This window comes from Tamandua tetradactyla, chromosome 23 (assembly GCF_023851605.1).
Source record: "Tamandua tetradactyla isolate mTamTet1 chromosome 23, mTamTet1.pri, whole genome shotgun sequence".
Classification (NCBI taxonomy): domain Eukaryota; kingdom Metazoa; phylum Chordata; class Mammalia; order Pilosa; family Myrmecophagidae; genus Tamandua; species Tamandua tetradactyla.
In genome coordinates this window covers 24,375,823-24,398,178 of record NC_135349.1, presented here as the reverse complement: position 1 = coordinate 24,398,178, position 22,356 = coordinate 24,375,823, and the positions used below count along the sequence as shown (strand labels likewise).

The 22,356-nt window shown below is 45.3% G+C and overlaps 1 protein-coding gene and 1 long non-coding RNA gene across 3 annotated transcripts in view; one reads left to right on the top strand and one right to left on the bottom strand.

The window, feature by feature from the left end:
• Positions 1–22,356, bottom strand: part of MVP (major vault protein) — a 36,601-nt gene that overhangs the window by 4,731 nt on the left and 9,514 nt on the right. For both annotated transcript variants that reach the window (XM_077141267.1, XM_077141266.1), the window contains exons 2-10: positions 15,337–15,481; positions 14,918–15,113; positions 4,911–5,034; positions 4,672–4,803; positions 3,824–3,918; positions 3,280–3,516; positions 1,604–1,873; positions 600–844; positions 304–501 (exon numbers count right to left, since the gene is read on the bottom strand). In XM_077141267.1, coding sequence (XP_076997382.1) covers positions 304–501; positions 600–844; positions 1,604–1,873; positions 3,280–3,516; positions 3,824–3,918; positions 4,672–4,803; positions 4,911–5,034; positions 14,918–15,113; positions 15,337–15,461 — 1,622 coding nt within the window. In that variant the 5' untranslated portion in view covers positions 15,462–15,481. The remainder of the gene's footprint in view (positions 1–303; positions 502–599; positions 845–1,603; positions 1,874–3,279; positions 3,517–3,823; positions 3,919–4,671; positions 4,804–4,910; positions 5,035–14,917; positions 15,114–15,336; positions 15,482–22,356) is intronic.
• On the top strand, positions 13,708–15,567 carry LOC143667272 (uncharacterized). The gene is made up of 3 exons (XR_013167972.1): positions 13,708–13,896; positions 14,058–14,130; positions 15,206–15,567. It is a non-coding gene; the product is annotated as an uncharacterized LOC143667272 (long non-coding RNA).

Here is a 22,356-nt window from a genome sequence, read left to right as displayed (position 1 = left end):
TCTGGGTGTGACTGATCCTCCCCAGTCACAAGGGCTGATGTTTGGGTGCTAACTATGTACCAGGCCCTGTTCTCTACTCTCGCTGCCTCCCATCCCATAGCCCCGTGAAGGAGGGAGGTATTGTTGTCTCCTTGGTCCAGACTGGGAAACCAAGGAAGGCGCCCAGACACCCACTTCCAGGTGTCCCTCTTGACCATGGTATTGGGTCAGGTGTCCCACCTTCACTGTGAGCCCTGCCCTTTGGGGACGGCTCTATCACACAAAGGACACCCCCTGGCCACCCGCCATCTCCCCAGCCCTCACCAGTTGTAGGCGACCTGGAGCTGCAGCCTGGCATGGTCTGCCGTCTCGACGGTGATGACATCCGTGAAGAAGTCGGGCCCAAGAAGCAGGCAGAGCGTGCGGCGGGCGTGGGGACGTTTGGGCCTCCCGGCTGAGAGGGACAGTACTGTGAACTGCTCCTCAGGACCCAGCGACACCAGCTCGGGCCCAAACACCACGCTGCAGAGGGAGCCAGAGTCAGACCCCCGGGGAGGGCCTCTCCCCTGCCGCCTCCCATCCCCTCACCGCCCCCCCAGCACCCAGCCCCGCAGCCTCACCGAGCCCTCTTCTCCCTGTAGTCATACACCTGCACCGCCGCATTGTGCGGGACACGGTAGCTGACCACGCGCGTCTTGTTCCGGGGGACAGAGGGCTGAAGGGTATTGGCCAGATCCTTCTCGCCCCGGTCAGCGAGAGGGTCCTGTCCCTTTTTGAGCAGCTCCTCCACCCCAGGGGGCAGCTCCTTCTCCCACAGGACCTCATCCTGGGTCAGCATGTAGGTGCTTCCGATCACAGCGCGCACCTCGAGAGAGAAGGACCAGGTCAGGTCTTCGCCACGGAGTGCCAGGGGGGAGAAAGGCCCCCAGTCCCCCCACACAACGCAGAGGGCCGGTCCAGGGAGGTGGCACAGCCACTGCCGTTAAACACGGTTCCTGGAACGAGCTGGGGTTCCAGCCCCGGGTTTGCCACCCGCCAGCTCCTGCCCAGCAGCGGCTGCCTCGCTTGCTTTAGGAATGAATGACCCCGTGTTGAGGGCTGAGCACAGCGCCTGACACACAGTTAAGTGCTTAGTATTATTTCTTCTGGAATTTTCCTTCCAGGGGCAGTTTGGGATTGCCTACCCTAATGCCCCCTAGGATTCTGAACCATATTTTTAAGGTTAGACTCTTAGAGAACGAGGTGGGAGAGACAAGGTCCTGAGCCACCCCAAAGTTGGGTCTTAGGTGAGGTGGCAAGAAGGAAGGACCCCACCGGGAGATTGACATGGGGAAGAGGACGGAGCTTCTTATTCCTAGGTGATGACCCAATCAGCCTTTAGGCCAAGCCTGGATCTGCAGTGGGGACAGAGTTTCTCACCCAAAACCAAGCTCATCCTTTCAGTTGGAGTTCAAAGATTTGACTTTGACCTTTAAGACAAAAGGAGTGTGGCTACTCTAAGGAACGCCCCCATACCTGCCAGCTTGCCCAGATGGCACTGTCACCTCTCCCACGGACCCCTCCCCATCAGCGTCACCTGCTGCCCCAGAGGAAGCCGGTGTGGCGGCCCCTCCCCAGGCCTTACCTTCCCGGTCTTGATGTCCCTCACGTAGATGCCCTCGTTCTCGTCCAGAGGGATGGCCTGGCGCTCTTCCACCACCTCCACCATGGCCGGCGGCACGTACTCCAGGGGCCCGCGGATGAGCCAGCGGTCCCCGGCCTGGAGCATGACGTCCTTCTCCTTCAGGGGCTGCAGGGCCCTCAGCAGCAGGCCTTGCTGCTCCGACAGCACGTACACGTCCTGGATGCCTTGTTCCAGCCTCTCCCCAGGCTGCAAGAAGAAAGACTTCTCTCCCTGGCGGGGAGACAGGGCTGGTTTAAACACAGCTGCCACCCAGCGCTGCACACACCTCTGGTGGCACCTCCCCCAGCCCCAGAGGAGCCTCTCCTCCAGTCACCCCCCACTCCTCTCCCACCCCCATCTGCACACCCACGGGGTAGCAGGTGGGGTTACAAACCCCGAGAAGCTCTAGGCAGGTGCCAACAGGGCTTGCCTGGACCCCCTGCCCAGATCCAGATCCCTGCAAACTCAGCAGCCAAGAATCAACCTGTCAGCCCCTCCTCATTTGTCCCACGGTCACTTTTCTTGGGAAAGGGTAGCCTAGGGATTGGCAAACTCCAGCCTTTGGGCCAAATCTGGCCACTGTGTGTGTGTGTGTGTGTGTGTGTGTATCTTTCAGGGTATAACCAACCATTAAGACTCACTCTTTTAAACTATACAGCCCACAGTTTAAATAAATTAGTGTATTTATTTGCATTTATTTAAATAAATTACTGTATTTATTTGCAGGTTGTGCAGCATCATCACTCATTCCATCACCTCTAAAGAACCCCTGCACCCTCTAGCGCTGCTCCCTATACTCTGCCCTCCCCCAGCCCCCGGCAACCACTAATCTACTTGCTATCTCTAGGGGTTTGCAAATTCCAGACATAACACATAAGTGGGGTCACACACTAGGTGGCCTGTGTGTCCGGCTTCTCTCAGGCAGCACGTTTTCAAGGGTCGTCCGGCCGCAGCATTCGGCCCTTCGTTCCGTCCCGTGGCCGGGTAACACTACTCAGATGCACAGGGCACACTTCCCTCACCCAGTCATCAGCTGAAGGACATTTGGGTCATTTCTACTTGCTCTGCCTCCTGTTTCCATCTTTGAAAGTGTCACGGGGGCCCGCCACATTTCTCCTTCCTCGTGTTGTCCCTGCTACTTTCATGCCACAGAGAGGAGGCGTCACGAAGGAGCCAGGAGCCCCACAAAGCCTAAAACGTCTCCTGCCCAGCCTTGGGCTCCCTGGCCATCCCACACTCAGTTCAGAGGGAAGAGGTGGAGGGCTGGTAAATTGAGGGTTTTTCGGTCATTTTTTCTAGAGTCAGGTCTCTTCAAATCCAAGGACAGAGCAGAGTCAGGTGTGCGACTACAGGAAAGCGCTTCAGGGTCTTCGCATGTGGGGTGTTAAGGCCAGGGAGGCTTCCTGGAAGAGGAAGCACCTAACCTGACAGCTAAAGTGGAAATGGGAAGCTGCCCCAAAGTTAAACGGAACCGCGCATCAAGCAGACAGAACTAAGTGCCACCCGCGTGGTGTTTCTAGAACGGCCTCCCGGGCGCACAGGCCGCTGGGAGGAGAGAAGGGACGCAGGCAGAGGGCGAAGGCGCCTCTCCGGGACATCCAGGGCCTTGGGCCGCGGCGGGGCGGAGCGGAGGTTACCTTGATGACGAGCTTTTGCCCCAGCTGGTTCTTCCCGTCTGTCCCGACGGGGTCGAGGATGACGCAGTAGTGGTGGGGGCCCAGGACGGTGATGGGCACGACACCCAGCACCTCCTCGTGGACGTCGGGCACGTGGGCCTCCGTGTCCTGCACGGTCACCAGCCATTCCTCACCGGTGCGCCGGCTCTTCCCCATGACATCCCGGAAGTTCTGGCGAGCCCGGAGGTGCAGGGCTGTCTAGAGTGAGGTGGGGGTGGGAGCCGGGGAGGGGGGTAAATTCACCTCCCACTTCAGCAGCTCCAGCCCCAGAGGCTCCTACATGCTCCCAGGTCAGAGACATAGTTTTCTTTCTTACCAACCCAGGAGGACTCCCGAACCCTTTGGGCTACCCCAAGCAAGCTGACCTTTGAATTATTTTCTTTAGTGACTCTGAGGTGTTGCTTCTCTTCTCCTCTCCCGTTACCTGTCACCACTGCCTGCCACCCTGAGAGCTCCCGACCCCCGGGGCCCTCAACCCACCCCATCCAGTCCCCACAGCCCAAACCTTTTCCGTGAGGACCACTGCGTCCACCAAATCCAGAACTTCCTCAAACACGGCCGGGAGGTAGGCGCCCACAGAGCGGACCAGCCATTCTTCTCCTGGGCCGAGGGTAGAGAGGTGAGGGTCAAAGGTCAACCAGCCTGTCCCCCAGCAGTCCCTTCCCGCAGCCCAGCTGCCATTGTCCCCTGGCTCAAGGGCCTGGTGGGAGTCCTCATATTTGTTCCTTTGAGGCCACAGGAAAACCAGCCCCTCCCCAGATCATTCAAAAACCCTTCCAAGATGCCCGCATAGCGCTATGCCAACCCCCTGCCATGCTTCCTCTGAGCACCAAAACCCAAATCTTTCCTTTCCATCCCAGCCCGAAAATGGGCATCAGCAGTGCCTCCATTGGAGCCAAAGGTGTCCTATTTGGTTTATCAGCTTAGCAGAGTGGCTGGGGACAAGTGCCAGCTTCCTGGTCACATGGCCAGGGCACGTCACAATTCCCATGCCTCAGTGTTGTCATATGGAAAATGGGAATGGCAGCACCTCCAGATTGTTTGAGGACAACGTAACTTAACATCGCTGACACATTTAGAATCACACCTAATACACAGTAAGCTCTGCCCCTGTTTGTTGTATTTGAATGACCTGGCCACTACCCTAGCTTCAGGTGAAGCCGAGATAAACATCCCTACGTCACCAGGAACACAACGGCAGAATCAGAGCTGGGTTAGAACCAGCAAGAAGTGGGTTGGGGGCAGAGAGAAGCAACGGCAGCCCCCAACAGCCTTCAAGAGATATGGTGGGGGTGCACTCTCCCCCTACTCCCTGCAGCCCACCTGTCCTTGGTGCCCCTCTGTGTCCCCCACCTGTCACCCGGTCCTTGCCGTCCCGGTCCCGGCATTCCTTGCGGGCCCTGAGCCGCAGGGCCTGGTTCTGCCTGATGACCGTGGCCTGAATAATTTCCACAACCTCCACCTCCTTCTGGGGGATGTACGTGCCTGGAGAGGGAAAATGAGGCGAGAGGGATGTCCGAGCTGAACAGACTCAGGACAGGAAGGCAGGAAGCCCCTGACTCCAACTCAGGCCCAAAGGAAAGATGACATACCTGGTCCTTCAAATAGCCACTCATCTCCTGCTATCACTTTGTCTCCATTCTCCTTCTCAAAACCCAGTAATGCCTTAAGGTGGAGGGCAGTGTTGGGCAGAACCACCTGCAGCGGTGTGATATCCTAGGAGGGCAAGGAAAGGGGTCAGCAAATGCCCCATGCTGGGACCCCAAGAGTCAATCAGGATATCTTGGGATCAGAGTCCACAGCACCCATCATTGCAGGTCCCCAAATAAGACCCCAGGGGGAATGTATGAAGTAAGGGCAGCACCAAAGCTCCCAGGTCTGAATTGCTAAGAAATGGAGTCCACAGAGCAAGATGATGACATCTTAGAAATTGTTTAGAGCTAGTAATGTAGTAGGAGGGAAACTGGGCACAGGGCTTGGTGAGAGATGTGGGAGAAATATCTAAGAAGCTGAATAATGGAGGGTTTAATGGACTAGTGTGCCCTGGGGCTCTCTAGGAGGCATGAGCACGCATAACTTATAACAGGGAAGTATTAAGCCTGTGGCTTTATTCTGAAGGTTGCCTCATGGTCACAAGGTAGCCACTAGGCTCCGGTCATCACACCTCCTGTTAAAAGTCTGGCTACTTTTTGACAAGTTAAATTTGTAGAAGTACTTTTGCAAACATGATGCTATTTGATCTCTGACATTGTTCAGAGGGACGTGGGAAAGCAAGGAGAGAGGGGCTCAGGGGTTGGGGGACACAATCAAGTTCACACAGCTAATCAGGAACAGAAGCAAGACTTGAGCCCCGGCTGCAGTGAAGCCAGCTTGCCACCCTTTCCCCTGCTGCTCCTTACTTTGGATGTAGAGTAACTCTACCCCCTGACCACAAATTAGGACTGGAGAGAGGCAGAACTGGAGGCTCACTGCTCAGGCAAAACTTGGCGGGACAGCCTAGCAACATAGCGCTCTGTCGGCCATGTGGGGGCAGGAGTCACCCCATCTCCACAGCAGTTAGATTCCAAGCAAGGTGATAAGACATAGGCAAAGTCCATCATCCTCTCCAAGTAACCTGCAGGCAGTGCCAAGACAGAGGGGTGCTGCAGAAGCCAGGTGAAAGGGGAAGTTAGGGGAGGTCCTCAAAGGGTAGCATTTCACCTGTGGCTCTAAGGAAGAGCTGGCTTTTGATACAAAAGTATGGAAGAAAAAGAAGGTGAGCATTTTAGGAAAAACATCGAGTCCAGCCTATTTTTTTTATCTCCTGCATCTATTCTGTCTTCACTTCCTTATTTTCCCCTGTAGATACCCTAGGTCTACTTTTATCGTTCCTGGCCATTATCCCATGCCCACCATCTCTTGCCTGGATGATGAAAATACCTTCCCAACTGGGGTACACAGAAGTATCACCAAGATAGATTGAGAAAATGGGAAAAGAACAGATTTAAGCGTAAAGGGAAGTGAGAGATGTTTGTATATATGTTTACATATTTTTTATTTTTAATTAAGTAGAAATCACCAATTCATCTATTACCAGATAAGTACATGACCTATCACATACCCATGCCTATATGCTCCTCAAAGGGATAAAATACTTCAACTATTTTTTTTTAACTTTTTATTTTGAAATGACTTCAAACTTATAGGCAGTTGCAAAAACTTACAGGACGTCACGCAAATACAACAGTATATAGATATTACTCAGTGATAAAAAGGAATGAAATTCTGATATATACTACATACAGCATCATACGGAGTGAAATAAGTCAGACACAATAGGCTAGACATTGTGTGACCTCACGTGAAATCCTTAGACAATGTAAATTCACGGAGTCAGAAATTAGAATGCAGGTTTTCAAGGGGCAGAGAGTGAGGAGTTAATGCTTAAGGGGTACAGAGTTTGTTTGAGGTTATGGAAAAGTTTTGGTAAAGGATGGTGGTGACGGTAGCACAGCACTGTAAATATGATTACCACTGGGCAAGCCAGGGTGGCTCAGCAGGCAGAGTTCTTGCCTGCCATGCTGGAGACCCGGGTTCGATTCCCAGTGCCTGCCCATGCAAAAAAAAAAAATATATATATATATATATATGATTAACACCACTGAGTCACATACTTGAAAGTGGCTAAGATGGGAAATGTTGTATATATGGTATCACAATAAAAATAAAGAACTAGATGCACACTGGGAAAATAATCCATAGAATGCTAACATAACCCCCACTAGAAACCCTGATTCCCCAATGTTGAGCATTTGGCCCCATCTGCTCTATCGCTCTGCCTACCTGTCCTTCTATTTTCTAAACAGGTGAGAGTAGGTCACATACCTTGTGCTCCTTGGACATGTTAGGTTGTCACGCCCAGTGTCAGGTGGCTGTGGGGCACCCAGGAGAGGCACTTGGTGGATTCACAGACCTGCGGCTCACAGCCGAGTCACAGGGTCAGGTGAGTTCAGGATTGATGGTGTTAAGGCCACAGGAACGTGTACGGACAGATGGAAGGTCAGGACAGAACTCAGAGCAGAGGGGCTGGGGGAGGTGGGGGACACACCTAAGCGGATGGGGAAAGGCACCCACAGAGTAAAATGCAGCAAGCTGTTAAATAAGACGGCAGATCCACCATGGACGTGCCAAGAAGCCACTGGTCCTGCAGTTATGACTGTGGTGGGGCTTTGCCCAAGTGTTTTCTGCAGAGGTGAGGGTGGGGGCTTAGGAGGGGGCAGGAGAGAGAACATCAAGTGTAAATTGTTGTTAAAGAATGAGGAGGTCCGGGTCAAGATGACAGCTTAACAATGTGCGCATTTTTGTTTGTCCTCCAGAACAACTACTAAATAACCAGACACAGTACAGAACAGCTCCTGGGGCCACATCAGTGACCAGACAGACAGCGTACCCCAGTCTGGACCAGCTGGACCGGCTGTGAGCCTCCCCAGAACCAGAGAGTCCTTCAAAGTTAAAGGTACCACATCATCTTACGCTGGTGGGACCTGCAGGCAGACAAGCATCACATACTGGGCAGGATAAGAAAAACAGAGTCCAGAGACTTCACAGGAAAGTCTTTCAACCTTCTGGGTCTCACCCTCAGGGAAAACCGACGCAGGTGACTCTTTCCTCTTGATAGGAGGCCAGTTTGGTCTGGGAAAATCTGGCTGGGGTCTATAATATCTAAGTAGACACTCCTAAGGGTAGGGGGCGGAAAGGCACCATACAATCAGGGCCAGAAACAAGAAAACAAGAACTGAAAAATTCTCCTCTGTTAAACAAAACTCAAGCTAGAGGTCCAGATAAAGCTGAACTGAATGTCAAAGAACAGATAGACAACAAATTCATCCAGCAAGAAAACCCTTGTTAAAAGAAGTGAAAGCAATCTCCAGAATAAACTAATCAAGGTAATTAAATGCCTAGACGCCAGCAAAAAATAACAAATCACACTAGGAAAATTGAAGATATGGCCCAGTCAAAGGAACAAACCAACAATTCAAATGACATACAGGAGCTGAAACAATTCATTCAGAATATACGAACAGACATGGAAAACCTCATCAAAAACCAAATCAATGAATTGAGGGAGGATATGAAGAAGGCAAGGAATGAATAAAAAGAAGAAATTGAAAGTCTTAAAAAACAAATCACAGAACTTATGGGAATGAAAGGCAAGGCAGAAGAGATGAAAAAAGCAATGGAAACCTACAATGGTAGATTTCGAGAGACAGAACATAGGATTAGTGAACTGGAGGATGGAACATCTGAAATCCGGCAAGAAAAAGAAAATATAGGGAAAAAATGGAAAAATACGAGCAGGGACTCAGGGAATTGAAAGACAATATGAAGCGCATGAATATACGTGTTGTGGGTGTCCCAGAAGGAGAAAAGAAGGGAAAAGGAGGAGAAAAACTAATGGAGGAAATTATCACTGAAAATTTCCCAACTCTTATGAAAGACCTAAAATTACAGATCCAAGAAGTGCAGCCCACCCCAAAGAGATTAGACCCAAATAGACATTCTCCAAGACACTTACTAGTTAGAATGTCAGAGGTCAAAGAGAAAGAGAAGATCTTGAAAGCAGCAAGAGAAAAGCAATCCATCACATACAAAGGGAGCCCAATAAGACTATGCATAGATTTCTCAGCAGAAACCATGGAGGCGAGAAGACAGTGGAATGATATATTTAAATTATTAAAAGAGAGAAACTGCCAACCAAGAGTTCTATATCCAGCAAAATTGTCCTTTAAAAATGAGGGAGAAATTAAAACATTTTCAGACAAAAAATCACAAGAGAATTTGTGACCAAGAGACCAGCTCTGCAAGAAATCCTAAAGGGAACACTAGAGACAGATACGAAGACAGAAGCGAGAGGTGTGGAGAAGAGTGTAGAAAGGAAGACTATGAGTAAAGGTAAAAAGAAGAAAAATTAGATATGACATATAAAATCTAGAAGGCAAAATAGTAGAAGAAAGTACTACCCATGCAGTAATAACACTGAATATTAATGGATTAAACTCTCCAATCAAAAGACATAGTCTGGCAGAATGGATTAAAAAACAGGACCCATATATATGCTGTCTCTACTCAAAGGACATGAGGGCAAGGATACAAATGGACATTTACACACCAATGTTTATAGCAGCATTATTTACAATTACCAAGAGAAGCATCCAAAATGTCCATCAACAGACGGTTGGCTAAACAAACTGTGGCATTTACATAAGATGGAATATTATGCAGCTGTAAGACAGAATAAAGTTATGAAGCATGTAACAACATGAATGGACCTTAAGGACATTATGCTGAGTGTGATTAGCCAAAAACAAAAGGACAAATACTGTATGGTCTCACTGATATGAACTGACATTAGTGAATAAACTTGGAATATTTCATTGGTAACAGAGACCACCAGGAGATAGAAGTAGGGTAAGATATTGGGTAATTGGAGCCAAGGGATACAGACTGTGCAACAGGACTGAATATAAAAACTCAGAAACGGACAGCACAATATTACCTAACTGTAATACAATTATGTTAAAACACTGAATGAAGCTGCATGTGAGAATGATAAAGGGAGGAGGGCTGGGGGCACAAATGAAATCACAAAGAAAGATAGACGATAAAGACTGAGATGGTATAATCTAGGAATGCCTAGAGCGTATAATGATAGTGACTAAATGTACAAATTTAAAAAATGTTTTTGCATGAGGAAGAACAAAAGAATGTCATTACTGCAGTGTGCTGAAAGTAGATGGTAATTAATATTTTAAAATTTCAACTTATGTGTGAGACTTAAGCAAAAAATGTTTATTTGGTACAAATCTATACTTTGACTAGTGCATCTCCTAATATAACTTATGTAGATAGTTGGTTGAACACCTTAAGTACATGGAACTTTGTATAGGACATGAGAATTTGTTGGTTTGTCCATGCCCTGATGAATCCCAGAGTGATTTGATCAGTGAGTGGAAAAGTATTTGCAAAGTCTCACCAAAGAATGGTGAGAATGGGAGAAAACTCAACTTCCCCAAGTTGAATTCTTGATACTCTTACAAGCAGTGTGGGCAACCAAAGCTATAGGCTGAGCCCCCAGTCTTGGGGTTTATTCATATGAAACTTAACCCCACAGGGGATAGGTCAAGCCTACTTAAAATTAGGCCTAAGAGTCACCCCCAAGAGAACCTCTTTTTTTTTTTTTTTTTTTTTGCGTTTTGGAAATTACCTTTATTTCACTATTTTACATTTTCATAACAAATTTTCATTACGGGATATAAAATACAGAAAAAAGTGCAAAAAAACGCGTATGTACAAACCAACAAATGTCTGTAACCTCTTCCAGGAGAAGCAGGGGAGCCGGCTGCGGGGCCCCCCAGCCTTCCTTGCTGCCCTCTTTCTGCAGGCATTACCACTGCCTGGCTTTTTAAAGCCACCACTGCAAGAGAACCTCTTTTGTTACTCAGATGTGGTCTCTCTCTCCAGCCAACACAGCAGGTAAATGCACCACCCTCCCGTCTACGTGGGACATGACTCCCAGGAGTGTGCATCTTCCTGGCAATGTGGGACAGAAACCCCAGAATGAGCTGAGACCCAGCATCAAGGGATTGAGAAAACCTTCTGGACCAAAAGGGGGAAGAGTGAAGTGAGGCAAAGTGTCAATGACTGAGAGATTCCAAACAGAGTTGAGAGGTTATCCTGGAGGTTACTCTTACGCATTAAGTAGATATCACCTTGTTAACCAAGATGTAATGGAGAGGCTGGAGGGAATTGCCTGAAAATGTAGAGCTGTGTTCCAGTAGCCATGTTTCTTGATGATGATTGAACAATGATATAGCTTTCACAATGTGACTGTGTGATTGTGAAAACCTTGTGTCTGATGCTCCCTTTATCTACCTTGTTAACAGAGGAGTGGAACATATGGAATAAAAATAAATAATAGGGGGAACAAATGAACAAATGTTAAAAATAAACTTAGTTTGAAATGCTAGTGATCAATGAAAGGGAGGGGTAAGGGGTATGGTATGTAAAAATTTTTTTTTTCTGTTTTTGTTTTATTTTTCTGTTGTCTTTTTATTTCTTTTTCTGAATTGATGCAAATGTTCTGGGAAATGATCATGATGATGAATATGCAACTATGTGATGACACTGTGAATTGCTGAGTGTATGTGTTGGGAATGTTTGTGTTTCTTGTAATTTTTTTTTAATTAATAAAAAAATTTAAAAAAAAGAATGAGGAAGAAAGCAATGAGAAAGCATAAGTGGTTAAAAGATTTGCAGGGTCACCTATAAAAATCCACTCAAAGTTAATATGTGTGCTCTGGGACCCTGCAATTAGTTAATCCTTAAGAAAAGTCCCTGTGGATGCAAGGACAGGCAGCTGAGGGTAAGCATCTCAGCACTGTTTTCTCTTTTAAATTGGAAACTTCCTAAGTGACACGCAATAGGGGGACCGCTGAACTAATGTTTATATAATTCCATATATATATATACAAGATATTTATAGAATTCCCTATAAACACAATATACAAAGGCTCATTCAAAATACATTGGCATATGCAAAAGGACATTGAGACACATGAGAACTGGGGTATGGGCTGTCAGCTTTCTATCAACATAAAATTTCTTGAACTTAATAACTGCACTTAAGGTGGTTACACCAGTGAATATCCTTGTTCCTAGGAAATGTACATGGAATTTTTAAGCATTCAAGGAACCTGATCTATGCAATCTGTTCTCAAATGTTTAGAAAATGGATGGATGGACAGATGAACACAGTGATATGGCAAATGTGACAAAATGTTTAAATATGCTGGATCTGGGTTTCTAGGGGGTGTGTGATATGTTGAGGTTCTCTGTATGGGGTTTGCATGCTTTTTGCAATTGCTCTGTAAATCTGAAATTGTTAAGAAAAAAAAAAAAGTTGCTCGCCACTGCACCCCCAAAAAAGACACTGGCAAATGAACAGGTACAGCACAACAGCCTTCATACAAAGAGATTATAATCAATTTTATTTTTTCTATAGATACTTATGTTACTGCAAGGCCACATCTGGAAGTATATACCCTGAATAGAGGGCAGTCGAACCCTCTGAGTACCGATGATGGAAGTCAGAGGGGACCTCATTGCTTTATAACTGCATTATTTAAAATGGAAAGCTTGGGCAAGGAAGCTTTTCAGGCCAGTAAAGGATGGGAGAGGCAGAGCTGTTTACTGGCCAGGAGAAAGACCGAGTAGTGTGAAGTTAAAGTCATAAAGGAGAGAGAGCAATGGGTGGGGGAAAGGGCTCAAGAGAGAGTGGATGGGTGGGTGCTGGACCTGCCTGAATGGGACACAGACCCAGATCCTGCCAGGTGGCCTCCATTTTTAAAAAAGCAGGTGATCGAGTTGTCCGAGAGGTTGGGAACCAGGAAGAGATGGCGACTGAAAAGTATTTGGAAGTGTGCAGAGTAAAAATGTAAGAGAAAGTGGGTTATAAAGTGTAGGAGCCAAGGGTTTAAAGCCAGACCTACAGAACTTGTTGGAAGCAGCTGGCCTCAGGATGGCGGCGGTAAACTGTGGAGATTGTTATATAGAGCAGTCTGGGAGGAAGAGAATGTTTACCCCAAATGGCTATGTTAAGTATGAAGAACACTGAAAGATAAGAACTTTGCTCCCTCAGGAAATGCATGCATGCCTATTGACATCCTGTGGTATATAACCAGGATCTGGTTAAGAATAAAGTTGTCTGAAGTCTTTCTGAAGTAAACTCAAGCTTCAGACCCCCTGAGCCCATCTGTGTCTTTCTTTCTTTCTTCCTTGCTTTTTTTCTCATCATTCCTTAATATCCTTTGAGCTCCGTTTCAATCGGAAGCAACAATAAAGGAAGAGAACCAATGGACATGTCTTGGGGTTGGAAGGAGCCACTTACTCAGTTATTGTTAACACTGCTATCATGGTGGGACCTGTCCACACAGCTAGGATTCTTTTTAACTGGAAACTCCTTCGTGGGTGTGAGATTGGAAAGGGTGGGTAGGACATGTACTGATCCAGGACCAAGGCTTTGCTGTAGGAGGTCAAGGGTACCAGAAAGGAACATCCATTATACGTGTTAAGGTGATAAGGTCCCAAAGGCCCGCGAAGAGAATCTGGGAAAGAAGACTAGGTTCAAAAGACTGCAGGGGATGAGACAACAGAGGAGAAATGAGGTGGGAAAGGCCTGATAGGAAGGAGGCGGCTGGAGTTTAGGTCTCAGAATTGGGGCAGGTGGGAGATAAGCAAGCTCAGAGCGGATGTGGCCCCGGGCAGGGCCTGAAGCAGGACAGATGGGGTGGGGGCTCACAACTGAGGTCACAAAGGCCAAGGGGGGGTCTCGGCAAGGATGTTGGTGAGGCTCCTGGGACAACAGGAGGGTGGGGGCAGGGGATATGCCGGGTGCCACCCTTAGCGACTGTGGGGAAGGAAGCAAATGGTGCTGGGGGAGAGTACATGGGGGAGGAGGAGTGTCGACTCAGGGCAGAAAGGGAGCCTCTGGGGGCATTGGGTTCCGAGGAAGCACTGGCCTGGGCACATGAGGTTTGAGAGGTAAGCTGCCACTGTGAGCTTACTTATACTGCTTGCAAAACCCAGATCCTCAAAATAAAAGTCTCATCATTCTCTCTGCTTGCTAGTGTACACACGCACTCAGCCCCCACCCCAAATTGTTTGCATCTAAGCGGACACAAATCCCTTTGCATTTTCCCCAGGTCATGCTGTCATGCACCCAAGACCAAGGGGCACTGGTCCATAGAAGCATCCAGAATGAAGAAGAATAAGATGGTAAGAAGGCAGGGGCGGGGGCAGAACAGTTGAGGAAATGGTGGGTGGGAGGCCCCCAACCCCAGGCCTGCAGCCACACACACAAGGGACCAGTTGAATGTGCTGGCCTCTAGTGCCTTCCCTGGAATATGAGTCACGTCTTGTCCATTAATGCGTTGTCACGGCCCAGCAGTGTCTGGCACTGACTGTGTTTGTGAGACACTTAACCTTCACTAAGTGGCACAAGTCATGTAGTGCCAGAAACGGCTGGAAGCTTCCAGCAGGCTCAGGAGCGTGCTAGGTTAGGTGGGGAGATGGGCCAATAGTTCTCAAAGGAGGGGCAGGTCTGCTGTGGGAATGTGTGGAGGGAGGAGGGGGTTGGGAAAGCGAGTGGAGGGGGTTGGGAAAGTGAGTGGAGGGGGTTGGGAAAGCGAGTGGAGGGGGTTGGGAAAGCGAGTGGAGGGGGTTGGGAAAGCGAGTGGAGGGGGTTGGGAAAGTGAGTGGAGGGGGTTGGGAAAGCGAGTGGAGGGGGTTGGGAAAGTGAGTGGAGGGGGTTGGGAAAGCGAGTGGAGGGGGTTGGGAAAGTGAGTGGAGGGGGTTGGGAAAGCGAGTGGAGGGGGTTGGGAAAGTGAGTGGAGGGGGTTGGGAAAGTGAGTGGAGGGGGTTGGGAAAGTGAGTGGAGGGGGTCAGCAAAGGTCCCTCCCAGCCCCTCCCACTGCCCTGGTTTGTTCCCTTCAGGGGGCAGCGTGGAGCCCTGGGACAAGGCAGCAGGATGGTAGAATGGGGTACAAAGGAGCCAAGCCAGTACCTTTTCCAGCACCTCTCCCGGGTACAGGGGAAAGGGATCCTGGGCCAGCCGGATCTCCAGGTCAGCGTGGTGAAGTCGTACTTGCCCGGTGACATCAAGCTGCACTGAGCCCTGGGCGTCCCGGCACACAGGGTTGGCCACTGTGCAGTAGTGGCGCGGGGGGACGGTCACCATGCGCATGGGGCCAAACAGTACCCTGTTGGGGGATGAGAAAGGGTGTGAGGACTCTGCACCCATTCCCAGAGGGGGCAGTGAACGGGAGAGAAACCTGCCCGCCTTTTCCCACAGGACGTCCCTGTCACCCAAATGAGGGCTGCTCCTGCTTAGAAACGGGAGGAGTGGGTAGAGGACCACGCCAGCCAGACCAACAGACCCTCCTCTGCCCAAGCCACCACCCCTGTGCCTGACCCGGCACCAACCTCTCATTGTCCTGCCGGATGTAGGTCTTCGGCCCGACCTCCACATGGGACACGTTGCTGTTCTGGTCCAGGACGTGAATGTAGTGATAGGGGGGGATGCGGATGATGGACTCTTCAGTTGCCATGGTGACTTCTGCATCCGAGACTAGACCAAAGTATAGCACAGAGAATGACAGGTTGGGAGAGGACACAATAAAATAAGGCCTGGGATAAAGCAGGGACAAGTCTGAAGAGAGACTCAGACTATTTCACCCATCACCCCAGCCACCGATTCCCACCCTGACTCTTTCTTCCAGCCCAGCACAACACTGCCTCTTCAGCTCTCACCCTTGCACCAAAAATCACTTGATGCAGTTCACCAAAGAAGCCCAGAGTTCTTTGCTGATTCCTTTCTCTCGCTCTCATTAACTACACTTTCTCCCAGATTGCCTGTCACACCAGAAGGGGCATTAGATCTTAACTCAATGCCAAAGACCTTAACTCAAAGGACCAAAATAGCAGTGTAAGGTGCTCTAAGGTGCCATTCTCCCATTGACTATTTGAACAGCCAACAAAAACTGGCAGAGCTGTGTTGCTCAGAGCTCTAGAAAACAGTTATAGGGTGGCAGTATCTGGATGAGTGCCGAATCAAGAAGACACAGCTACTATGGAATAGAGTTAATAGTAATGTCTTGATATTCTTTCATCAGCAGTAACAAATGTACCACACCAATACTTAGGTCAATTTGTGTAGAGGGGGGCAGGGAGGGTGTGATAAGGGGTATGTGCTGTCTTGGGTTTTTCTTTCTTTTTGGAGAAAGGAGAATGTCCTAAAATTGATGGTGGTGATGAATGCACAACTAACCAGTGATACTGCGAGCCACTGATTGGATAGGCTATATGATGTGTGAGTATATCTCAGTAAAAATTCACTAAAATATGAGACACATCTTTCAGGAGAAATTTGCTGTCCTCCCGCCAACCCCCTCCTGGGAATGGTGTAAAGCCAGTCTATACTCCCATTATGGGTACCTGGTCCTGTTCTGAAGGCAGAATAACCCCTATGTGCATAATGCAGTGCCTATATATTGGATGGCAGCCTGAAAGACTGAACTGGAAAACTCTGGCTCATCCTCCCATAACTTGCTTTGCAGGCAGAAGCAGCTTGTACACAATCAAAGCAGTATAAGAAACAATTAAGGCAAAGCTGCCTAGGGCAAGGGATTTAGTGCTTTAAGTCATACAATAGAGCCAGGAGGAGGAGAAAATCTATTTCTTAAGGAGTAGAGGGGACATTTGAATTTCTATAAATGGGGGAATTCCTATAACCATTAGCAAACACAGCCTAGGACAAGACACAGGCCTAGTAATGGAGAGGCCCCTATACTTCACATTCACAGTAAAAAAGATTCAAGCTGGCCTTCTTGGTAGGAGAGCTAAAATCTGAAGGAGATCATCAGCCAATGCAGAACCAACTTGCAAAGACTGAAAGATATTTTCGTATTGGTTTGTTTGTTTCTGTTAGCTCCTGGCCCTCAAGGAAATATGTTGAATCACTAGCTGCACAAACTATGAAGTCCAGAGACTGAATCCCAGAGTTAACACTTTAACATATTAAAGTATATGATGTGCAAAATATTACAAGACAAACAAGAAATTACGACTCATCCAACAGAACAAGATAAAAACCCAGAACCATCAATGAACACCAGACTTCAGACATACCAGAAAAAGACTTTAAAAAAAATGATATTCAATATGCTCAAGGGGATAAAGGAGGACTCAGAATGAACTATACCCTGATATCAGAAAACAACAGATGAGCAATATGATAATCTCAAAAAGAGACAAAAATTCCAAAAAGGACCCAACAGAACTACTGGAGAGGAAAACGATAATAATTGAAGTGAAAAATTCCCTAGAGGGTTTCACCAGATTGGAGCTGGTAGAAGAAAGAATCAGTGAACTCAAGGACAAGACAAATGAAATGATTCAGGTGAGAAGTTAGAAAAATGAATGAAAAAAGTAGACAGAGCCTAAATGACCTTGGAATACCATCAAGTGGACCAATATATGCATTATAGGAGTCACAAAAAGAGGAGAGAGAAAAGAGCAGAACATTCAAAGAAATAATAGCAGAAAACTTCCCAGGTTTTCCAAAAGACATGAATATGCACATTCAAGAAGCACAACAAGCTCCAAACAGGATAAACTCAAAGAGAATCATGCCCAGGCACATTGTAGTCAAACTGTTGGACACCAAGGACAAGGAAAGAATTTTGAAAGCTTCAAAAGTAAAACAATGTGTTATGTACAAGGGAGTTCCAATAATATTAAGTGCCAATTTCTCAACAGAAATCATGAGACAAAAAGGCAATGGGACAACATATTTAAAGAACTGGTAGAAAACAATTACCAATCAAGAATTTGATATTTGGTGAGACTGTCTTTCAAAAATCAGAAAGAGATTAAGACATCACCAGATAAACAAAAGCTGAAGGAGTTCATTGCCACTAGACTTGCCCTTCAAGCAATGCTACAAGGAATCTTTCTGACTGAAAGGAAAGGAAATGGATTGAAAAGGCATAAAGTAACAAACACCTGCAATAAAGGTAACTATCTGGGTAATTATAAATGCCAGTACTACTGTACTGTGTATTTAGGTGTGTAACTCTACTTTTTACTGTTCTAAAATGACAGTACATAAAAAGTAATGATAAATCTATGATTTGGGACATACTATGTATAAAAATATAATTTGTAACAAGTACAACAAAAAGATGGGAGGACGGAGGGGTATAGGAACAGTGTATGTGTATGCTATTGAAGCTAAGTTGATATAAAATCAAACATGACCATTATAGATCTAGGATGTTAAATTTAAGCTCCATGGTAACCATGAAGAGATTAACAATATATACATAGAAGAAAATGTGAAGGGATTCAAAATGGTATGGTACAAAAAGAAATCAAATAAAAATGGAAGTAGGTGTTAACAGAATAATTGAGGGGCAAAAAAGTTTACAAAGACCAAATAGCAAAATGTCAGAAAAGAGTCCAGCATTTTTAGTAGCTACTTTAAATGTAAATGGATTCAATTCTTTCTGTCAAAAGACAGAGATTAGAAGAATGGATAAAAAAGCATGATCCAACTATATGCTGTTTACAAGAGACTTACCTTAAATTCAGAGACACAAGTAGGTTGAAAGTAAAAGGATGGGTAAAATACCATGCAGATAGTGATCAAAAAAGAGCTGGAATAGCTATACTAATGTTGGATAAAATAGACTTAAGTCAAACCCTGTTACAAGGAACAAAGAAGGTATCTATATAATGATGAAGGGATCAATTCAACAAGACATAACAACTGTAAATATATATGCACCTAATGGCAGGGTCCCCAAATATCTGAAGCCAATATTGACTGATTTGAAGGGAGAAATATTAATTTGAAGAAAAATAAGAGTAAGATACCTCATTACACCACTTTCAATAAGAGATGTAACATCTAGGCAGAAGACCAATAAGGAAAGAGAGAGTTGAGTGATACTATAAACCAACTAGACCTAACAGATCTATATAGAACACTTCACCCAACAGCAACAGATTACACATTTTTCTCTAGTGTACGTGGATCATTCTCCAGGAAAGACCATATGTTAAGTCACAAACAAAGTCTCAATAAATGTTAAAATATTGAAATTATCACCTCCAACCACAGTGGAATAAAGCTAGAAATCAATTAACAGAGGGAGAACTGGAAAATTCAAGAATGTGGAAATTAACACATTCTTAAACAACCAATGGGTCAAAGAAGAAATTACAAAGGCAACTAGTAAATATCCTAAGGGAAATGAAGAAGAAAACAGAACACACCAAAAACTTGTGGGATGCAGCAAAGGCAGTGCTGACTGTAATTTTTAGTTCTAAATGTTTATATTAAAAAAGAAGAAAGAAAAAAAAGGAGGAAGATCTGAAAGCAGAGCTCTAACCTCACCTGGAGGATTAGAAAAGAAGAGCCAGCCAAGGCCAGAATGAGCTGAAAGAAGAAATAAGATCAGAATGGAGATAAAGGAAATAAAGAATTAAAAAATACATAGAGATCAACAAAACCAAAAGTTGGTTCTTTAACAAGATCAATAAAATTGACAAATCTTTAGCTAGACTGGCAAAGTTAAAAGAGAAGATGCAAATAACTAAAATCAGAAATGTAAGGGAGACATTACCACTGACTCTACAGAAATAAAGGATAACAGGATACAATGAGCGACTGTACTGCAACAAATTAGATAACCTAGATAAAATGGACAAATTCCTAGGAACACACTACCTACACTGACTCAAAGAAACAGAAGATATCAACAGACCAATATCAAGTAAAGGGACTGAATCAGTAATCAGAACCTCTCAACAAAGTAAACTTCAGAACCAGATGGCTTCACAGGGGAATTTTATCAAACATTGCAAAAAAAGAATTATTATCAATCCTGCTCAAACGCTTCCAAAAACAAACAAACAAACAAAAACCAAAGATGAGGGAACACTCTAACTTATTCTAGAGGCCAACATCACCCTAATACCAAAGCCAGGTAAAGATGCCGCAGGAAAAGAAAACTAAATACCAATACTCTTATATGCAAAAATAAATCCTCAACAAAATACTAGCAAACCAAATCCAATAGCACATTAAAAGAGTTCACACAATGATCAAGTGGGATTTATCCCAGGTATGCAAGAGTGGTTTGACATACTAATTTGTATTACCTCAAGCAAATAAATCCACCTCTTTGCCTGAAAACAAACAAATAGTGGTTCAACGCAAGCAAACCAATTAATGTAACACATCATACTAATAGAACAAAGCAGGGCAGGGGGTCAGGGGAACAGCACATAATCATCTCAATTGATGCAAAAAAAAAAAAAAAAAAGGCATTCAACAAAATCCGGCACCCTATCTTGACAAAAACACTTAAACTAGGAATAGGAGAAATCGTCAATATGATAAAAGGCATATATCATATTCAGTGGTGCAAGACTCAAAGCTTTCCCTCTAAGATCAGGAATAAGACAAGAATGCCCATTGCCACCACTATTATTCAACACCGTACAGGAAATTCTAGCCAGAACAATTAGGCAAGAAAAATAAAAGGTATCCAAATTGGAAAGGAAGCAGTAAAACTTTCCTTTTTGTACATGACATGATCCTGTATATAGAAAGTTCTGAAAAATCCACCACAAAACTACTAGAGCTAATAAACAAATTCAGCAAAGTGGTGAGGTACAAGATCAACACACAAAAATCAGTACTGTTTCTGTACACTAGTAATGAAGACTCTAAAAAGTAACAAGAAAAGATTCCATTTATAATAGCAACTACAAGAATTAAATATCTAGGAATAAATTTAATCAAGGATGTAAAGAATTTATGTGGGAAAACTATATAACTTTGTTAAAAGAAATCAAAGACCTAAATAAATGGAAGGACATTTCATACTCATGAATTGGAAGACTAAATATTGTTAAAACGTCAATTCTATATTTGTATGTCAAGAATGTTTGTATGTTTGTTCGTTGTTTATAATAAAAACATTTTCTTTAAACAATAAATCATTAATGGGAGGGCAAAGGTTAAAATAAATTGGGTAGATGGAAATACTAGTGGTCTTTGGGAGGGAGGGGTAAGCGATATGGTATGTATGAATTTTTCCTTTTTTCTTTCTTCTTTCTTTTTCTGGAGTGATACAAATGTTTGAAAAAATGATCATGGTGATGAGTACACAACTGTGTGGTGATATAGTGAGCCACTGATTGCACACCATGAATGGAATGTATGTGTGTGAAGATTTCTCAATAAAAATATTTAAAAACGAATAAACAAACAAAAAATGTCAATTCTACCCAAAGTGATTTACACATTCAATGCAATCCCAATCAAAATTCTTATTTGCAGAAATGGAAAAACCAATCATCAAATTTATATGGAAGGGTAAGGGGCCCTGAATAGCCAAAGCCATCTTGGGAAATAAGAGGCACAGGATTCACAATTCCCTATGTTAAAAAAATTATTACCCAGGAGCATGGGTGGTTCAGTGGTAGAATACTTGCTTGCCATGCAAGAGACCCAGGTTCAAGTCCCAGCCCATGTACCAAAAACAAACAAACAAAAATGATTACAAAGCTACAGAAATCAAGACAACCTGCTCCTGGCACAAAGACAATACACCAATGAAATTGAATTCAGAGTTTGGAAATAAACCCTCACATCTATGGCTGATAAATATATATATATATTTTTAGGGTGCATGGTCTGGGAATCGAACCTGGGTCTCCCACTTGAAACGGGAGCATTCTATGACTGAACCACCCATGCACCCTATGGCTGATATTTTTAATAAAGATACCAAGTCCATTTAATAGGGAAAGAACGGTCTTTTCAACAAATGGTGTTGGGAAAACTGGATATCTATATGGAAAACAATGAAGGTGGACCCCTACCTCACACTATATATACAAATTAACTGAAAATGAATCAAAGACCTAAATATAAGAACTGAAGCTTTAAAACTCCTAGAAGAAAACAGAGACACACTTTTGGGACCACGTGTTAGGCATTGGTTTCTTAGACTTTCCACCAAAAGCACAAGCAACAGAAAAAAAATGGGATTTCAAAATTAAGGACTTTAAAGCAAAGGACTTTGGCTAGTTTGAAATTATTATGTACCCCAGGAGAGCCACGTTTTAATCCTGATCCAATCTTGTGGGGACAGCTGTTTATTTTAATCTAATTGCAACATTGCAGGATAGAAACTTTTGATTAGATTACCTCCATGAACATGTGGGTGTGGCCTTTTGATTAGATGGAGTTGAGACTCTTCCCATTCAACAGTGAGTCTTGATTAGTTTACTAGAGTCCTTTAAAAGGTGATACATTTTGGAGAAAACTCAGCTGCACTCACTTGGAGAACAGTTGCTTCAGAGCTCACAGAGACACAGATGTTTGGAGATGCTTGCAGTGTTGACAGAGAGAGCAGATGCCTAGAC